The sequence below is a fragment of the Salmo salar genome, chromosome 23 (assembly GCF_965601325.2).
Source record: "Salmo salar chromosome 23, fSalSal1, whole genome shotgun sequence".
In the NCBI taxonomy this organism is placed as follows: Eukaryota; Metazoa; Chordata; class Actinopteri; order Salmoniformes; family Salmonidae; genus Salmo; species Salmo salar.
The window spans coordinates 53,273,339-53,292,140 of record NC_138313.1 but is presented as its reverse complement, the minus strand read 5'-3'; the positions used below and the strand labels follow the sequence as shown (position 1 = coordinate 53,292,140).

Genomic DNA, 18,802 nt, shown 5'->3' with positions numbered 1-18,802 from the left:
CAGCAGCTCGTAAGCATTCATTCAAACAGCACTTTCGTGCGTTTTGCCAGCAGCTCTTCGCAATTCTTCAAGCATTGCGCTGTTTATGACTTCAAGCCTATTACCACCAGGAACCATCAGAGCTCCGACTGTCCGCAATAAGCTGAGAGCGGCTGGACTGAGGGCTTGTAGTCTGGTGAGGGCCTGCCTTACATCATCGGCAACAACGTCGCCTATGGGCACAAACCCACCGTCGCTGGACCAGACAGGACTGGCATAAAGTGCTCTTCACTGACGAGTCACGGTTTTGTCTCACCGGGGGTGATGGTCGGATTCGCGTTTATCGTCGAAGGAATGAGCGTTACACCGAGGCCTGTACTCTGGAGCGGGATCAATTTGGAGGTGGAGGGTCCGTCATGGTCTGGGGCGGTGTGTCACAGCATCATCAGACTGAGCTTGTTGTCATTGCAGGCAATCTCAACGCTGTGCGTTACAGGGAAGACATCCTCCTCCCTCATGTGGTACCCTTCCTGCAGGCTCATCCTGACATGACCCTCCAGCATGACAATGACACCAGCCATACTGCTCGTTCTGTGTGTGATTTCCTGCAAGACAGGAATGTCAGTGTTCTGCCATGGCCAGCGAAGAGCCTGGATCTCAATCCCATTGAGCACGTCTGGGACCTGTTGGATCGGAGGGTGAGGGCTAGGGCCATTCCCCCCAGAAATGTCCAGGAACTTGCAGGTGCCTTGGTGGAAGAGTGGGGTAACATCTCACAGCAAGAACTGGTAAATCTGGTGCAGTCCATGAGGAGGAGATGCACTGCAGTACTTAATGCAGCTGGTGGCCACACCAGATACTGACTGTTACTTTTGATTTTGACCCCCCCTTTGTTCAGGGACACATTACTCCATTTCTGTTAGTCACATGTCTGTGGAACTTGTTCAGTTTATGTCTCAGTTGTTGAATCTTGTTATGTTCATACAAATATTTACACATGTTAAGTTTGCTGAAAAATAAACACAGTTGACAGGGAGAACAGTCATTTTCTGAGCGCTAAAAACAGAAACACACCGATTCCATTGAGCTCCATCGTGTTTAATATGGAGGAAAGACAGTGGTTTAAATAGGTTCATATGGCATAATCTAAAACGTGTTTTTTCTGACTATGCTCTTCAAGAGGTGACGATACGACCTACATAGTCCAAAGAAAACAGAAATGGATTCCAATGATCTGCATGATTTCTTTCTTCTTCCATACAGAGGACACCATTTCTACAATCTCTTCATCCTATTTAATGAAACGGCTAGCTATTTCTGAAGTGGCAGACAACAGACTGAGGAAAAGGTTGCATCAGGAAAATCAAGAGAATATATTACAGAATGTTGATAGAAATCTCTTCACATTGGTTCTGATCAAGAGGGTATACTCAGTCACTATATATATATATATATATATATATATATATATATATATATATATATATATATATATATTATATATATATATATATATATATATATATATAATTTAAAAATCAAGACATCAGTCAAGTTCTAATGCCTAAAATCACATTTAGTTGAAAATAGAAAACTACCAACTGGCTTAGACAGAGAAGATCAATAGAGTCAAGGAGAAAAGTCTACAGTGAGGGGAAAAACGTTTTTGATCCCCTGCTGATTTTGTACGTTTGCCCACTGACAAAGAAGTGATCAGTCTAATTTTAAATGGTAGGTTTATTTGAACAGTGAGAGACTGATTAATAACAACAAAATCCAGACAAACGCATGTCAAAAATGTTATAAAATGATTTGCATTTTAATGAGGGAAATAAGTATTTGATCCCTCTGCAAAACATGACTTAGTACTTGGTGGCAAAACCCTTGTTGGCAATCACAGAGGTCAGACGTTTCTTGTAGTTGGCCACCAGGTTTCCGCACATCTCAGGAGGGATTTTGTCCCACTCCTCTTTGCAGATCTTCTCCAAGTCATTAAGGTTTCGAGGCTGACGTTTGGCAACTCGAACCTTCAGCTCCCTCCACAGATTTTCTCTGGGATTAAGGTCTGGAGACTGGCTAGGTCACTCCAGGACCTTAATGTGCTTCTTCTTGAGCCACTCCTCTGTTGCCTTGGCCGTGTGTTTTGGGTCATTGTCATGCTGGAATACCCATCCACGACCCATTTTCAATGCCCTGGATGAGGGAAGGAGGTTCTCACCCAAGATTTGACGGTACATGGCCCCGTCCATCATCCCTTTGATGCGGTGAAGTTGTCCTGTCCCCTTAGCAGAAAAACACCCCCAAAGCATAATGTTTCCACCTCCATGTTTGATGGTGGGGATGGTGTTCTTGGGGTCATAGGCAGCATTCCTCCTCCTCCAAACATGGCGAGTTGAGTTGATGCCAAAGAGCTCCATTTTGGTCTCATCTGACCACAACACTTTCACCAGTTGTCCTCTGAATCATTCAGATGTTCATTGGCAAACTTCAGACGGGCATGTATATGTGCTTTCTTGAGCAGGTGGACCTTGTGGGCGCTGCAGGATTTCAGTCCTTCACAGCGTAGTGGGTTACCAATTGTTTTCTTGGTGACTATGGTCCCAGCTGCCTTGAGATCATTGACAAGATCCTCCCGTGTAGTTCTGGGCTGATTCCTCACCGTTCTCATGATCATTGCAACTCCACGAGGTGAGATCTTGCATGGAGCCCCAGGCCCAAGGGATATTGACAGACCTTTTGTGTTTCTTCCATTTGCGAATAATCGCACCAAATGTTGTCACCTTCTCACCAAGCTGCTTGGCGATGGTCTTGTAGCCCATTCCAGCCTTGTGTAGGTCTACAATCTTGTCCCTGACATCCTTGGAGAGCTCTTTGGTCTTGGCCATGGTGGAGAGTTTGGAATCTGATTGATTGATTGTTTCTGTGGACAGGTGTCTTTTTTACAGGTAACAAGCTGCAGTTAGGAGCACTCCCTTTAAGAGTGTGCTCCTAATCTCAGCTCGTTACCTGTATAAAAGACACCTGGGAGCCAGAAATCTTTCTGATTGTGAGGGGGTCAAATACTTATTTCCCTCATTAAAATGCAAATCAATTCATAACATTTTTGACATGCGTTTTTCTGGATTTTTTTGTTGTTATTCTGTCTCTCACTGTTCAAATAAACCTACCATTAAAATTATAGACTGATAATTTCTTTGTCAGTGGGCAAACGTACAAAATCAGCAGGGGATCAAATAATTTTTCCCGCTCACTGTATACATTTTCTGAACCCTGGTGTTCACCATCAGGACAGATCACCTCCATGGAGGAATGTTTTGTGAAGATAAACAAGGGCTGTGTCTCAAATGACACATTATTGCCTACCCGGCCAGGGCACTACCCCCCCAGCCAGGGCACTACATAGAGAATAGGCCTCCCGCACCTAGATTGAAGAAAGGTGCTTTAAGGACGTGATTCAGGCTGAGAGGAAAAGGTATTGTCCTGGTGAAGATGAGGTAGGCCTAGTCTGGGGTTAAAGCCCGCCGTCAGGTCTGGGGTCAGGAACAGTCTGGGGTCGGGTTAAAGCCCGCGGTCAGGTCTGGGGTCGGGTTAAAGCCAGGTTCGGGAACAGTCCGTAGCCAGGTTCGGGAACAGTCCGTAGCCAGGTTCGGGAACAGTCCGTAGCCAGGTTCGGGAACAGTCCGTAGTCAGGTTCGGGAACAGTCCGTAGTCAGGTTCGGGAACAGTCCGTAGTCAGGTTCGGGAACAGTCCGAAGCCAGGTTCGGGAACAGTCCGAAGCCAGGTTCGGGAACAGTCTGTAGTCGGGTTAAAGCCGGGTTCAAGAACAGTCTGAAGCCGGGTTCGGGAACAGTCTGTAGTCGGGTTCGGGAACAGTCTAAAGCCGGGTTCGGGAACAGTCTAAAGCCGGGTTCGGGAACAGTCTAAAGCCGGGTTCGGGAACAGTCTAAAGCCGGGTTCGGGAACAGTCTAAAGCCGGGTTCGGGAACAGTCTAAAGCCGGGTTCGGGAACAGTCTAAAGCCGGGTTCGGGAACAGTCTAAAGCCGGGTTCGGGAACAGTCTAAAGCCGGGTTCGGGAACAGTCTAAAGCCGGGTTCGGGAACAGTCTAAAGCCGGGTTCGGGAACAGTCTGTAGTCGGGTTAAAGCCTGGCGTCAGTCTCTGGTGTAGTTTTGTCAGGTCTCTCTGTGTAGAAAAGAATGTAAGCCTTGGCTTTAACCACCGTCTCCTCCTCAGCCAGAGTCACGGTGCTGTCGTTGAAGTGGTACCAGCGGCCGTCCCGTTTGCCGTACGCCGTGTAATGTCCCGATCCAACTCTGCCAACACAATTAAAACCAGATTTTAAAGACACTAAAATGGAAGAAAACAGAGTGAAACCGGGTCAGACCTACTAGTAATGGAGGGGTTGCTAAAGGGATATTTGTTACAATATATAGTATCGACAATATCGCAATATTATTTCTGCAGCTAGTTAGCTGTACCAAAACGTCAGTATGTTTCCCTTTAAAGTTTGTTGTCCATCTTTTAAAAAAAATAGGGAGCAAATTTGTTTACAGCACTTCCATGACTGATCGAAAGTCATGTTCGTCAGTGCTCTCTCTTGTCCGTCTGCATTGTATCGTGAGGTCCCTGGCAATTCCCAACCTTACGCGGTACCTGGGCTTTAAGCAAAGCGGATGCTCATTTCCTGTTCTCAAAAACATTTTTTTTTTTGCCCCAATGAACATGACCCTGATGCCTTTATGCAACGATCGGCTAGTTAACTCTGTAACATTAACTGGGACACGTTCAGTTGGATCATCAGGCAGGAACACCAACACGAGGGGACTACGGAGTGGTGTAACTTGGAAAAACATCTTGCAACATTGGCTGCGTTTACACAGGCAGGACAATTCTGATCAGTTTTCCCCCCCTAATCGGTCTTTTGACCAATCAGATAAGAGCTGAAAAAGATCCGATTATGATGATTGGTCAAAATACCAATTATTGAAAAAAAATTTAAAGATCAGAATTAGACCGCCTGTGTAAACAGCCAATGTAACCCGGTTGAGAAAGCATCGGTACTCACCCTGACCCATGATGCACCACCACAGCCACCAGGTCATACAGCCACCGGTCAGGCAACGCCTCCTCCGGCTGCTCAAACACAACAAAACACAACATTTATGAAGCCTTGAGCCTTTGATATAAGGCTTTTTTGAGACTCGTTTCACAGACAAATTAAAAAAAAAATCACATCCAATGGAGATTCCTAGTGTTTGGAGAATCACCCCTCCCCCCATGTCCAGTCCTCTGAGATGGTACGTAGGGTCAGGTGTCACATCTGCTACAAGACCATGGTGCTTGCCTACGGAGCCGTGAGGGGAACGGCACCTCCGTACCTTCAGGCTCTGATCAGTCCCTACACCCAAACAAGGGCACTGCGTTCATCCACCTCTGGCCTGCTGGCCCCCCTACCTCTGAGGAAGCACAGTTCCCGCTCAGCCCAGTCAAAACTGTTCGCTGCTCTGGCACCCCAATGGTGGAACAAGCTCGCTCACGACGCCAGGACAGCGGTTAAATGTACAGTCAAGGCCAAAAGTTGAGAATGTGAAAATTAATATTTGTGTCAAAGTCTGCTGCCTCAGTTTGTATGATGGCAATTTGCATATACTCCAGAATGTTATGAAGAGTGATCAGATGAATTGCAAAGTCCCTCTTTGCCATGCAAATTAAATGAATCCCCCAAAAACATTTCCACTGCATTTCAGCCCTGCCACAAAGGGACCAGCTGACATCATGTCAGTGATTCTCTTGTTAACACAGGTGTGAGTGTTGACGAGGACAAGGCTGGAAATCACTCTGTCATGCTGATTGAGTTCGAATAACAGACTGGAAGCTTCAAAAGGAGGGTGGTGCTTGGAATCATTGTTCTTCCTCTGTCAACCATGGTTACCTGCAAGGAAACACAGGGCTTCACAGGCAAGGATATTGCTGCCAGTAAGATTGCACCTAAATCAACCATTTATCGGATCATCAAGAACTTCAAGGAGAGCGGTTCAATTGTTGTGAAGAAGGCTTCAGGGCGCCCAAGAAAGTCCAGCAAGCGCCAGGACCGTCTCCTAAAGTTGATTCAGCTGCGGGATCGGGGCACCACCAGTACAGAGCTTGCTCAGGAATGGTAGCAGGCAGGTGTGAGTGCATCTGCACGCACAGTGAGGCGAAGACTTTTGGAGGATGGCCTGGTCAAGAAGGGCAGCAAAGAAGCCACTTCTCTCCAGGAAAAACATCAGGGACAGACTGATATTCTGCAAAAGGTACAGGGATTGGACTGCTGAGGACTGGGGTAAACTCATTTTCTCTGATGAATCCCCTTTCCGATTGTTTGGGGAAAAAAGCTTCTCCGGAGAAGACAAGGTGAGCGCTACCATCAGTTCTGTCATGCCAACATGTGGGGTTGCCTTTTCCAGCATGATGGAGCACCTTGCCATAAGGCAAAAGTGATAACTAAGTGGCTCAGGGAACAAAACATCGATATTTTGGGGCCATGGCCAGGAAACTCCCCAGACCTTAATCCCATTGAGAACTTGTGGTCAATCCTCAAGAGGCGGGTGGACAAACAAAACCCCACAAATTCTGACAAACTCCAAGCATTGATTATGCAAGAGTGGGCTGCCATCAGTCAGGATGTGGCCCAGAAGTTAATTGACAGCATGCCAGGGCGGATTGCAGAGGTCTTGAAAAAGGGTCAACACTGCAAATATTGACTCTTTGCATCAACTTCATGTAATTGTCAATAAAAGCCTTTGACACTTATGAAATGCTTGTAATTATACTTCAGTATTCCATAGTAACATCTGACAAAAATATCTAAAGACACTGAAGCAGCAAACTTTGTGGAAATTAATATTTGTGTCATTCTCAAAACTTTTATCCACGACTCTGTCCAAAAAACCCACTTCCTGAGCTTTCTATCCACCTCGTAGACACTTCAAAACCTTAGGATTATTGTATTGATACCTTAAGGGGTCCTAAAATTCTAAATAAAATAGGTCCATAGTACGACCATTTTAAAATAATTCCATAGTACGGCCATTTTAAAATAATTCCATATATTGGCTTATTAACCCATTTTTACATGTACATTTTTAGTCATTTAGCAGACGCTCTTATCCAGAGCGACTTACAGTAGTGAATGCATACATTTCATTTCATGCATTTTTTTGTTGTTGTATTGCCCCCCCCCCCGTGGTCATCGAACCCACAACCCTGGCGTTGCAAAAAACACCATGCTCTACCAACTGAGCCACAGGGGGACGACCCCGAGGTTTAAAGGGTTAGTGGTCACCTGTAGTAAATAGCCTCTCATGTCCAGGCCTCGTAGAGGGAACTCGACATAGGTGGTTACTTTGTTCCTCAGGTAGGACGTCCAGTGGAACCTCTTCAGGTGAAGACACAACACCTTGGGCAGCTTCTGGACCCAGAACTTCTTGGTGGATTTCTGTCTCTTCTTACACCTGTGGCACATATAGAGCTCTGTCTGGTCTAGTTCCTCCAGGTCAGTGAAGCTACACAGGCAGTCTGAAGAAGAGCAGGGACAGAGAGACTTATTTATTTCACCTTTATTTAACCAGGTGGCAAGTTGAGAACAAGTCCTTTATTTAACCAGGTGGCTAGTGGAGAACAAGTCCTTTATTTAACCAGGTAGGATAGTTGAGAACAAGTCCTTTATTTAACCAGGTGGGCTAGTTGAGAACAAGTCCTTTATTTAACCAGGTAGGCTAGTTGAGAACAAGTCCTTTATTTAACCAGGTAGGCCAGTGGAGAACAAGTCCTTTATTTAACCAGGTAGGCAAGTTGAGAACAAGTCCTTTATTTAACCAGGTAGGCTAGTTGAGAACAAGTTCTCATTTACAATTGCGACCTGGCCAAGATAAAGCAAAGCAGTTCGACAACATACAACAATACAGAGTTACACATGGAGTAAAACAAACATGCAGTCAATAACAGTAGAAAAATAAGACTATATACAATGTGAGCAAATGAGGTGAGATAAGGGAGGTAAAGGCAAAAAGGCCATGGTGGCAAAGTAAATACAATATAGCAAGTAAAACACTGGAATGGTAGATTTGTAGTGGAAGAAAGTGCAAAGTAGAAATAATGGGGTGCAAAGGAGCAAAATAAATAAATACAGTAGGGGATGAGGTAGTTGTTTGTGCTAAATTATAGATGGGCTATGTACAGGTGCAGTGATCTGTGATCTGCTCTGACAGCTGGTGCTTAAAGCTAGTGAGGGAGGTAAGAGTCTCCAGCTTCAGAGATGTAGTGGGTTACACTAAACCAGAAAGGATTCAAACCTGACATGGCTTGAGTCAATAAGTATTCAGCCCCTTTGTTATGGCAAGCCGTAAGTTCAGGAGTAAAACAAAATGCTTAACAAGACACATAATAAGTTGCATGGACTCACTCTGTGTTCAATAATAGTGTTTAACATGATTTATGAATGACTAACTCATCTCTGTACCCCAACACATACAGCTAACTGTAAGGTCCCTCAAGTCGAGCAGTGAATTTCAAACGCAGATTGAACAACAAAGGTCACTTATTGGTAGATGGGTATAAAAATATCTCCCCGGAGAGGAAGGAAACTGCTCAGGGATTTCCCCATGAGGCCAATGGTGACTTTAAACCAGTTACAGAGTTTAATGGCTGTGATAGGAGAGAACTGAGGATGGATCAACAACATTGTAGTTACTCCACAATACTAACCTAAATGACAGAGTGAAAAGAAGGAAGCCTGTACAGAATAAAAATATTCCAAAACATGCTTCCTGTTTGCAGTAACGCACTAAAGTAAAGCTGCAAAAACTGTGGCAAAGAAACAAATTTTATGTATTTTATACAAAGTGTTATTGTTTGGGGCAAATCCAACAACATCACTGAGTACCACTTCATATTTTTAATCATGGTGGTGGCTGCATCATGTTATGGGTATGCTTGTCATCATTAAGGACGTGGGAGTTTTTTTTAGGTCAAAAAAGTATCTATATCCACAGTAAAAAAAGTCCTATATTAACATAACCTGAAAAGCCGCTCAGCAAGGAAGAAGCCACTGCTCCAATACCGCCATAAAAAGCCAGACTACGGTTTGCAACTGCACATGGGGACAGAGATCGTACTTTTTGGAGAAATGTCCTCTGGTGTGATGAAACAAAAATAGAACTGTTTGGCCATAATGACCATCGTCATGTTTGGAGGAAAAAGGGGGAGGCTTGCAAGCCGAAGAACACCATCCCAACTGTGAAGCACGGGGGCGGCAGCATCATGTTGTGGGGGTGCTTTGCTGCAGGAGGGACTGGTGCACTTCACAAAATAGATGGCATCATGAGGGAGGAAAATTATGTGGATATATTGAAGCAACATCTCAAGTCATCAGTCAGGAAGTTAAAGCTTGGTCGCAAATGGGTCTTCCAAATGGACAATGACCCCAAGCATACTTCCAAAGTTGTAGCGAAATGGCTTAAGGACAACAAAGTCAAGGTATTGGAGTGGCCATCACAAAGCCCTGACCTCAATCCCATATAGAAAGTTTGTGGGCAGAACTGAAAAAGCGTGTCCGAGCAAGAGGCCTACAAACCTGACTCAGTTACACCAGCTCTTTCAGGAGGAATGGGCCAAAATTCACCCAACTTATTGTGGGAAGCTTGTGGAAGGCTACCCGAAACATTTAACCCAAGTTAAACAATTTAAAGGCAATGCTACGAAATACTAATTGAGTGTATGTAAACTTCTGACCCACTGGGAATGTGATGAAAGAAATAAAAGCTGAAATAAATCATTCTCTCTACTATTATTCTGACATTTCACATTCCTAAAATAAAGTGGTGATCCTAACTGACCTAAAACAGGGAATTTTTACTAGGATTAAAATGTCAGGAATTGTGAAAAACGGAGTTTAAATGTATCTATATCTCTGTCTGGTCTAGTTCCTCCAAGTCCAAAGCTACGTATAAAGGCAGTCTGATGACCGACAGACAACACGCATTCCGACCTACGAGGCAAAACAACACGCATTCCGACCTACGAGGCAAAACAACACGCATTCCGACCTACGAGACTGAGCGTATTAAACTACACCTATAAATTTGTTTACGTCCACCACTGTTCAATAGAACATAACTCATCTTGTATGGGTAGTAACATATAGAGCGTGTGTAATACGCCCAGTCTACTCTACGCCCTAATGTACCCAACTGTATGGGTAGTAACATATAGAGCGTGTGTAATACGCCCAGTCTACTCTACGCCCTAATGTACCCAACTGTATGGGTAGTAACATATAGAGCGTGTGTAATACGCCCAGTCTACTCTACGCCCTAATGTGCCCCGTCGACGCCCTAATGTACCCAACTGTATGGGTAGTAACATATAGAGCGTGTGTAATACGCCCAGTCTACTCTACGCCCTAATGTGCCCCGTCGACGCCCTAATGTACCCAACTGTATGGGTAGTAACATATAGAGCGTGTGTAATACGCCCAGTGTACTCTACGCCCTAATGTGCCCCGTCGACGCCCTAATGTACCCAACTGTATGGGTAGTAACATATAGAGCGTGTGTAATACGCCCAGTCTACTCTACGCCCTAATGTACCCAACTGTATGGGTAGTAACATATAGAGCGTGTGTAATACGCCCAGTCTACTCTACGCCCTAATGTACCCAACTGTATGGGTAGTAACATATAGAGCGTGTGTAATACGCCCAGTCTACTCTGCGCCCTAATGTACCCAACTGTATGGGTAGTAACATATAGAGCGTGTGTAATACGCCCAGTCTACTCTACGCCCTAATAGACTAGAGTAGACTGGGCGTATTACACACGCTCTATATGTTACTACCCATACAGTTGGGTACATTAGGGCGTAGAGTAGACTGGGCGTATTACACACGCTCTATATGTTACTACCCATACAGTTGGGTACATTAGGGCGTAGAGTAGACTGGGCGTATTACACACGCTCTATATGTTACTACCCATACAGTTGGGTACATTAGGGCGTAGAGTAGACTGGGCGTATTACACACGCTCTATATGTTACTACCCATACAGTTGGGTACATTAGGGCGTAGAGTAGACTGGGCGTATTACACACGCTCTATATGTTACTACCCATACAGTTGGGTACATTAGGGCGTAGAGTAGACTGGGCGTATTACACACGCTCTATATGTTACTACCCATACAGTTGGGTACATTAGGGCGTAGAGTAGACTGGGCGTATTAAACACGCTCTATATGTTACTACCCATACAGTTGGGTACATTAGGGCGTAGAGTAGACTGGGCGTATTACACACGCTCTATATGTTACTACCCATACAGTTGGGTACATTAGGGCGTAGAGTAGACTGGGCGTATTACACACGCTCTATATGTTACTACCCATACAGTTGGGTACATTAGGGCCGTAGAGTAGACTCGGCGTATTACACACGCTCTATATGTTACTACCCATACAGTTGGGTACATTAGGGCGTAGAGTAGACTGGGCGTATTACACACGCTCTATATGTTACTACCCATACAGTTGGGTACATTAGGGCGTAGAGTAGACTGGGCGTATTACACACGCTCTATATGTTACTACCCATACAGTTGGGTACATTAGGGCGTAGAGTAGACTGGGCGTATTACACACGCTCTATATGTTACTACCCATACAGTTGGGTACATTAGGGCGTAGAGTAGACTGGGCGTATTACACACGCTCTATATGTTACTACCCATACAGTTGGGTACATTAGGGCGTAGAGTAGACTGGGCGTATTACACACGCTCTATATGTTACTACCCATACAGTTGGGTACATTAGGGCGTCGACGGGGCACATTAGGGCGTAGAGTAGACTGGGCGTATTACACACGCTCTATATGTTACTACCCATACAGTTGGGTACATTAGGGCGTCGACGGGGCACATTAGGGCGTAGAGTAGACTGGGCGTATTACACACGCTCTATATGTTACTACCCATACAGTTGGGTACATTAGGGCGTAGAGTAGACTGGGCGTATTACACACGCTCTATATGTTACTACCCATACAGTTGGGTACATTAGGGCGTCGACGGGGCACATTAGGGCGTCGACGGGGCACATTAGGGCGTCGACGGGGCACATTAGGGCGTCGACGGGGCACATTAGGGCGTCGACGGGGCACATTAGGGCGTCGACGGGGCACATTAGGGCGTCGACGGGGCACATTAGGGCGTCGACGGGGTACAGTCGAACTCACCTCGTAACGTGCAGGTAGGACCAGGCTCTTGGTCCTTGGTTCTCTTGTGTCTGAACTGACTGGGAATATCCAGGGACAGATCTGGGAGGGCAGGGGACATATGGAATTTTCTGTTAACTTCCTGATTTGACCGAATAGAAAATGGGAATTGAACCCCCGACCATGGGTGAACTGATAGTGGACGTGACTTACCAAGGAAAGGGTCAAACTTTCTAGACTCGGTCCCACAGATCAGGCAGTTGACTTCATTCTGCAAAACGCCGCCAAATATAGACGTGACCACAGTAGAAGAGCCGTTTCTGAAAAGACCGTAACAGAGCAGAGTTCAGAGTAGCCACTTCAGCAAGCGTCTCTTAAACATGGTAGTAGAAATACATGTTCCTTTCAACGGTATTGATGTTAGATCTCTCCCTCTCTCCCCCTCTCTCCCCCTCTCTCTCCCCCTCCCCCTCTCTCTCCCTCCCTCCCTCTCCCTCCCTCCCTCTCCCTCCCTCCCTCTCCCTCCCTCCCTCCCTCTCCCCAACAGAATGTCTCCTTTTATTTGAGGGTATTTTCCATCTCTGTTTTAGCGTTTAGAAATCAAAGTAATTTATGCATCTATTCCCCCCCCTCCATAAGTATTTTGACAAATTCAGTCAAGTTTTTTTATTTTATTATTTTGGTCCAATATTACGTAAATGCAACGACTACATCAGGGTTCCCAAACTGGTGGCCCGTGGGCCAACTTTAGCCCACAGGGGATTTTATTTGGTCCCCCCCCCCCCCAAGTTGTGAGCAAAAAATTATAATGGAGATAAGACTAAAAACACCAGTAAATCTAATCTAAATCTAAATCTGATCCCACACATAAAGAGACATATTGTATACGTTTTATATTCCTCTATTTAACCAGGCAAGTCGGTTAAGAACAAATTCTTATTTACAATGACGGCCGACCAGGTCTCCTGCGGGGGACAGGATTCAATTAAAATTATAGGACAAGTGATCGTATACAAACGTAAGCAAGGTTTGAAATTATGTTTTAGTCAAATATTATATCTGTCTGGGATTCTTGCGGTTAATTTGCAGTTCAAAAATTTATTGTAATTATGTTCCGCCCCCCTGACCATCTCCTTATAAAAGAGAAGATGGACCTATCGGCCCGCGGCTGAACGTAGCTGATAATAACCTGGACTACATCAAACTTCTACATTCGCCGTTTGTTTTGGTTGCGTTTCGGATTATGTTGTGTTCAAAGTTAGACGCACAAATACACCCCTAAGACATGCTAACCTCTCACCATTACAATAACAGGGGAGGTTAGCATACCTCCAAGACATGCTAACCTCTCACCATTACAATAACAGGAGAGGTTAGCATTTTATATCGTACCCCCAAGACATGCTAACCTCTCACCATTACAATAACAGGGGAGGTTAGCATTTTATATCATACCGCCAAGACATGCTAACCTCTCACCATTACAATAACAGGGGAGGTTAGCATTTTATATCATACCCCCCAAGACATGCTAACCTCTCACCATTACAATAACAGGGGAGGTTAGCATTTTATATCATACCCCCCAAGACATGCTAACCTCTCACCATTACAATAACGGGGGAGGTTAGCATTTTATATCATACCCCCCAAGACATGCTAACCTCTCACCATTACAATAACAGGGGAGGTTAGCATTTTATATCATAACCCTAAGACATGCTAACCTCTCACCATTACAATAACAGGGGAGGTTAGCATTTTATATCATACCCCCCAAGACATGCTAACCTCTCACCATTACAATAACAGGGGAGGTTAGCATTTTATATCATACCCCCCAAGACATGCTAACCTCTCACCATTACAATAACAGGGGAGGTTAGCATTTTATATCATACCCCCCAAGACATGCTAACCTCTCACCATTACAATAACAGGGGAGGTTAGCATTTTATATCATAACCCTAAGACATGCTAACCTCTCACCATTACAATAACGGGGGAGGTTAGCATTTTATATCATACCCCCCAAGACATGCTAACCTCTCACCATTACAATAACAGGGGAGGTTAGCATTTTATATCATACCACCAAGACATGCTAACCTCTCACCATTACAATAACGGGGGAGGTTAGCATTTTATATCATACCCCCCAAGACATGCTAACCTCTCACCATTACAATAACAGGGGAGGTTAGCATTTTATATCATACCCCCCAAGACATGCTAACCTCTCACCATTACAATAACAGGGGAGGTTAGCATTTTATATCATACCCCCAAGACATGCTAACCTCTCACCATTACAATAACAGGGGAGGTTAGCATTTTATATCATACCCCCCAAGACATGCTAACCTCTCACCATTACAATAACAGGGGAGGTTAGCATTTTATATCATACCCCCCAAGACATGCTAACCTCTCACCATTACAATAACGGGGGAGGTTAGCATTTTATATCATAACAAGCATTTTTGGTGGTTATTATATTTATGCCTTAGTAACTTTCTCACTCATCCTTATTCACGACTTAGTCAGGATTATCTGTAATCATGGTAGAATCCACGTTAATGTAGAAATCAAATCAAATTTATTTTTATATAGCCCTTCGTACATCAGCTGATATTCTCAAAGTGCTGTACAGAAACCCAGCCTAAAACCCCAAACAGCAAGCAAAGCATGTGAAAGAAGCACGGTGGCTAGGAAAAACTCCCTAGGAAAAACTCCCTAGAAAGGCCAAAAACCTAGGAAGAAACCTAGAGAGGAACCAGGCTATGAGGGGTGGCCAGTCCTCTTCTGGCTGTGCAGGGTGGATATTAAAACAGAACATGGTCAAAATGTTAAAATGTTAAAATGTTCATAAATGACCAGCATGGTCAAATAATAATAATCATAGTAGTTGTCGAGGGTGCAACAAGCACGTCCGGTGAACAGGTCAGGGTTCCATAGCCGCAGGCAGAACAGTTGAAACTGGAGCAGCAGCACGGCCAGGTGGACTGGGGACAGCAAGGAGTCATCATACCAGGTAGTCCTGAGGCATGGTCCTAGGGCTCAGGTCCTCCGAGAGAAAGACAGAAAGAGAGAAAGAGAGAATTAGAGAGAGCATATTTAAATACACACAGGACACCGGATAAGACAAGAGAAATACTCCAGATGTAACAGACTGACCCTAGCCCCCCGACACAAACTACTGCAGCATAAATACTGGAGGCTGAGACAGGAGGGATCAGAAGACACTGTGGCCCCATCCGATGATACCCCCGGACAGGGCCAAACAGGCAGGATATAACCCCACCCACTTTGCCAAAGCACAGCCCCCACACCACTAGAGGGATGTCTCCAACCACCAACTTACCGTCCTAAGACAAGGCCGAGTATAGCCCACAACGATCTCCGCCATGGCACAACCCAAGGGGTACTGGGTAGACCACAACCCAAAAATAGAAGTGTTCTGAAACATTCTATTCTTATTTACAATTAAAAAAATGACTCCAAAATGACAATACATTATTTACCATTAATTTAATATAATTAATTAATTAATAATTTCTATTTCTATCTAAATAATCTGAAACAAGCAAAACAACAAGATTGTAGAGTCACCAGCTTGATGTGTGATATGAATATGAAACCAAAATACTACACTTTTGACTACTTTAATACACTAAGTGAAATTGTCCAAATACTTATGACACCTTTAAAAATGGAGGGGGGGGGACTAGAAAAAAAAAGTACCTTAATTTCTAAACAGTAAAACAGATATGAAAATACCCTCAAATAGAAAGGTGACATTCTATCCTGTCGCCTGAAAATGTTTGAGTCCCAGACCTGCTGTTTTCAACTCTCTAGAGACAGCAGGAGCGGTAGAGATACTCTCAATGATCGGCTATGAAAAAGCCAACTGACATTTACTCCTGAGGTGCTGACCTGTTGCACCCTCGACAACCACTGTGATTATTATTATCTGACCCTGCTGGTCATTTATGAACATTTGAACATCTTGGCCATGTTCTGTTATAATCTCCACCCGGCACAGCCAGAAGAGGACTGGTCACCCCTCATAGCCTGGTTCCTCTCTACCCAGTACAGCCAGAAGAGGACTGGTCACCCCTCATAGCCTGGTTCCTCTCTACCCAGTACAGCCAGAAGAGGACTGGTCACCCCTCATAGCCTGGTTCCTCTGGTCTACCCAGTACAGCCAGTAGAGGACTGGTCACCCCTCATAGCCTGGTTCCTCTGGTCTACCCAGTACAGCCAGTAGAGGACTGGCCACCCCTCATAGCCTGGTTCCTCTGGTCTACCCAGTACAGCCAGAAGAGGACTGGTCACCCCTCATAGCCTGGTTCCTCTCTACCCAGTACAGCCAGAAGAGGACTGGTCACCCCTCATAGCCTGGTTCCTCTCTACCCGGCACAGCCAGAAGAGGACTGGCCACCCCTCATAGCCTGGTTCCTCTCTACCCAGTACAGCCAGTAGAGGACTGGTCACCCCTCATAGCCTGGTTCCTCTGGTCTACCCAGTACAGCCAGTAGAGGACTGGCCACCCCTCAGAGCCTGGTTCCTCTGGTCTACCCAGTACAGCCAGTAGAGGACTGGTCACCCCTCATAGCCTGGTTCCTCTGGTCTACCCAGTACAGCCAGTAGAGGACTGGCCACCCCTCATAGCCTGGTTCCTCTGGTCTACCCAGTACAGCCAGTAGAGGACTGGCCACCCCTCAGAGCCTGGTTCCTCTCTACCCAGTACAGCCAGTAGAGGACTGGTCACCCCTCATAGCCTGGTTCCTCTGGTCTACCCAGTAGAGGACTGACCACCCCTCATAGCCTGGTTCCTCTGGTCTACCCAGTACAGCCAGTAGAGGACTGGTCACCCCTCAGAGCCTGGTTCCTCTGGTCTACCCAGTGCAGCCAGAAGAGGACTAGCCACCCCTCATAGCCTGGTTCCTCTGGTCTACCCAGTACAGCCAGTAGAGGACTGGCCACCCCTCATAGCCTGGTTCCTCTGGTCTACCCAGTACAGCCAGTAGAGGACTGGCCACCCCTCATAGCCTGGTTCCTCTCTAGGTTTCTTCCTAGGTTCTGGCCTTTCTAGGGGAGTTTTTCCTAGCCACCGTGCTTCTACACCTGCATTGCTTGCTGTTTGGGGTTTTAGGCTGGGTTTCTGTACAGCACTTTGAGATATCAGCTGATGTAAGAAGGGCTTTATAAATACATTTGATTGATTGATTTGATTGAGTATGAAGTCAAAATGAATTTGTTTTACTGTTTAAATAAATAGGTAGGGGAGTGTACATGACTCTGCTGTGGTAATCATACATCAGGATGCAGCTTCTCCATCTGAAATCCAGACGTCATGGCCCGGCCAATGGCCCCTGTACACCAGACAGACACGACTTTCCAATCAGACTAGAAAGGAAGTCATCTTACATGCAGCATTTCCCCCCCGTGGTGGGCGGTGTCCCCTCGTCCTGGGGTAACGGGAGCCCGTCTTGTGCCAGAATAGGGTTGTCTCCTGATACTTTGACATGATCCGGTGGAACGGTGAGAGCTGGGGCGCCCTGTAGTTCTCTATGGAGATGGTCCAACAGGTAGCGCATGAACTCATGAGCATCCTGCTGCTGGTACCCTCTGGACAGAACAACACGGGGGGGGGGGGTCAAGGTCATCAATGTTACCGAGCAACACGGGGGTCGAGGTCATCAATGTTACCGAGCAACACGGGGGGTCGAGGTCATCAATGTTACCGAGCAACACGGGGGGTCGAGGTCATCAATGTTACCGAGCAACACGGGGGGTCGAGGTCATCAATGTTACCGAGCAACACGGGGGTCGAGGTCATCAATGTTACCGAGCAACACGGGGGTCGAGGTCATCAATGTTACCGAGCAACACGGGGGGTCAAGGTCATCAATGTTACCGAGCAACACGGGGGGTCGAGGTCATCAATGTTACCGAGCAACACGGGGGGTCGAGGTCATCAATGTTACCGAGCAACACGGGGGGTCGAGGTCATCAATGTTACCGAGCAACACGGGGGGTCGAGGTCATCAATGTTACCGAGCAACACGTGGGGTCGAGGTCATCAATGTTACCGAGCAACACGGGGGGTCGAGGTCATCAATGTTACCGAGCAACACGGGGGTCGAGGTCATCAATGTTACCGAGCAACACGGGGGGTCGAGGTCATCAATGTTACCGAGCAACACGGGGGGTCGAGGTCATCAATGTTACCGAGCAACACGGGGGGTCAAGGTCATCAATGTTACCGAGCAACACGGGGGTCGAGGTCATCAATGTTACCGAGCAACACGGGGGTCGAGGTCATCAATGTTACCGAGCAACACGGGGGGGTCGAGGTCATCAATGTTACCGAGCAACACGGGGGGTCGAGGTCATCAATGTTACCGAGCAACACGGGGGGTCGAGGTCATCAATGTTACCGAGCAACACGGGGGGTCGAGGTCATCAATGTTACCGAGCAACACGGGGGGTCGAGGTCATCAATGTTACCGAGCAACACGGGGGGGTCGAGGTCATCAATGTTACCGAGCAACACGGGGGGGTCAA

General features: G+C 46.0%; 1 protein-coding gene across 1 annotated transcript in view; it reads right to left on the bottom strand.

The window, feature by feature from the left end:
* Positions 1-1,467: 1,467 nt before the first annotated feature.
* The window catches only part of usp3 (ubiquitin specific peptidase 3), a 52,875-nt gene continuing 35,540 nt past the window's right edge, over positions 1,468-18,802 (bottom strand). Inside the window, exons 9-14 of the mRNA XM_082968233.1 lie at positions 17,663-17,863; positions 12,443-12,549; positions 12,251-12,331; positions 7,305-7,537; positions 5,046-5,113; positions 1,468-4,293 (exon numbers count right to left, since the gene is read on the bottom strand). Coding sequence (XP_082824359.1) covers positions 4,119-4,293; positions 5,046-5,113; positions 7,305-7,537; positions 12,251-12,331; positions 12,443-12,549; positions 17,663-17,863 — 865 coding nt within the window. The 3' untranslated portion in view covers positions 1,468-4,118. The remainder of the gene's footprint in view (positions 4,294-5,045; positions 5,114-7,304; positions 7,538-12,250; positions 12,332-12,442; positions 12,550-17,662; positions 17,864-18,802) is intronic.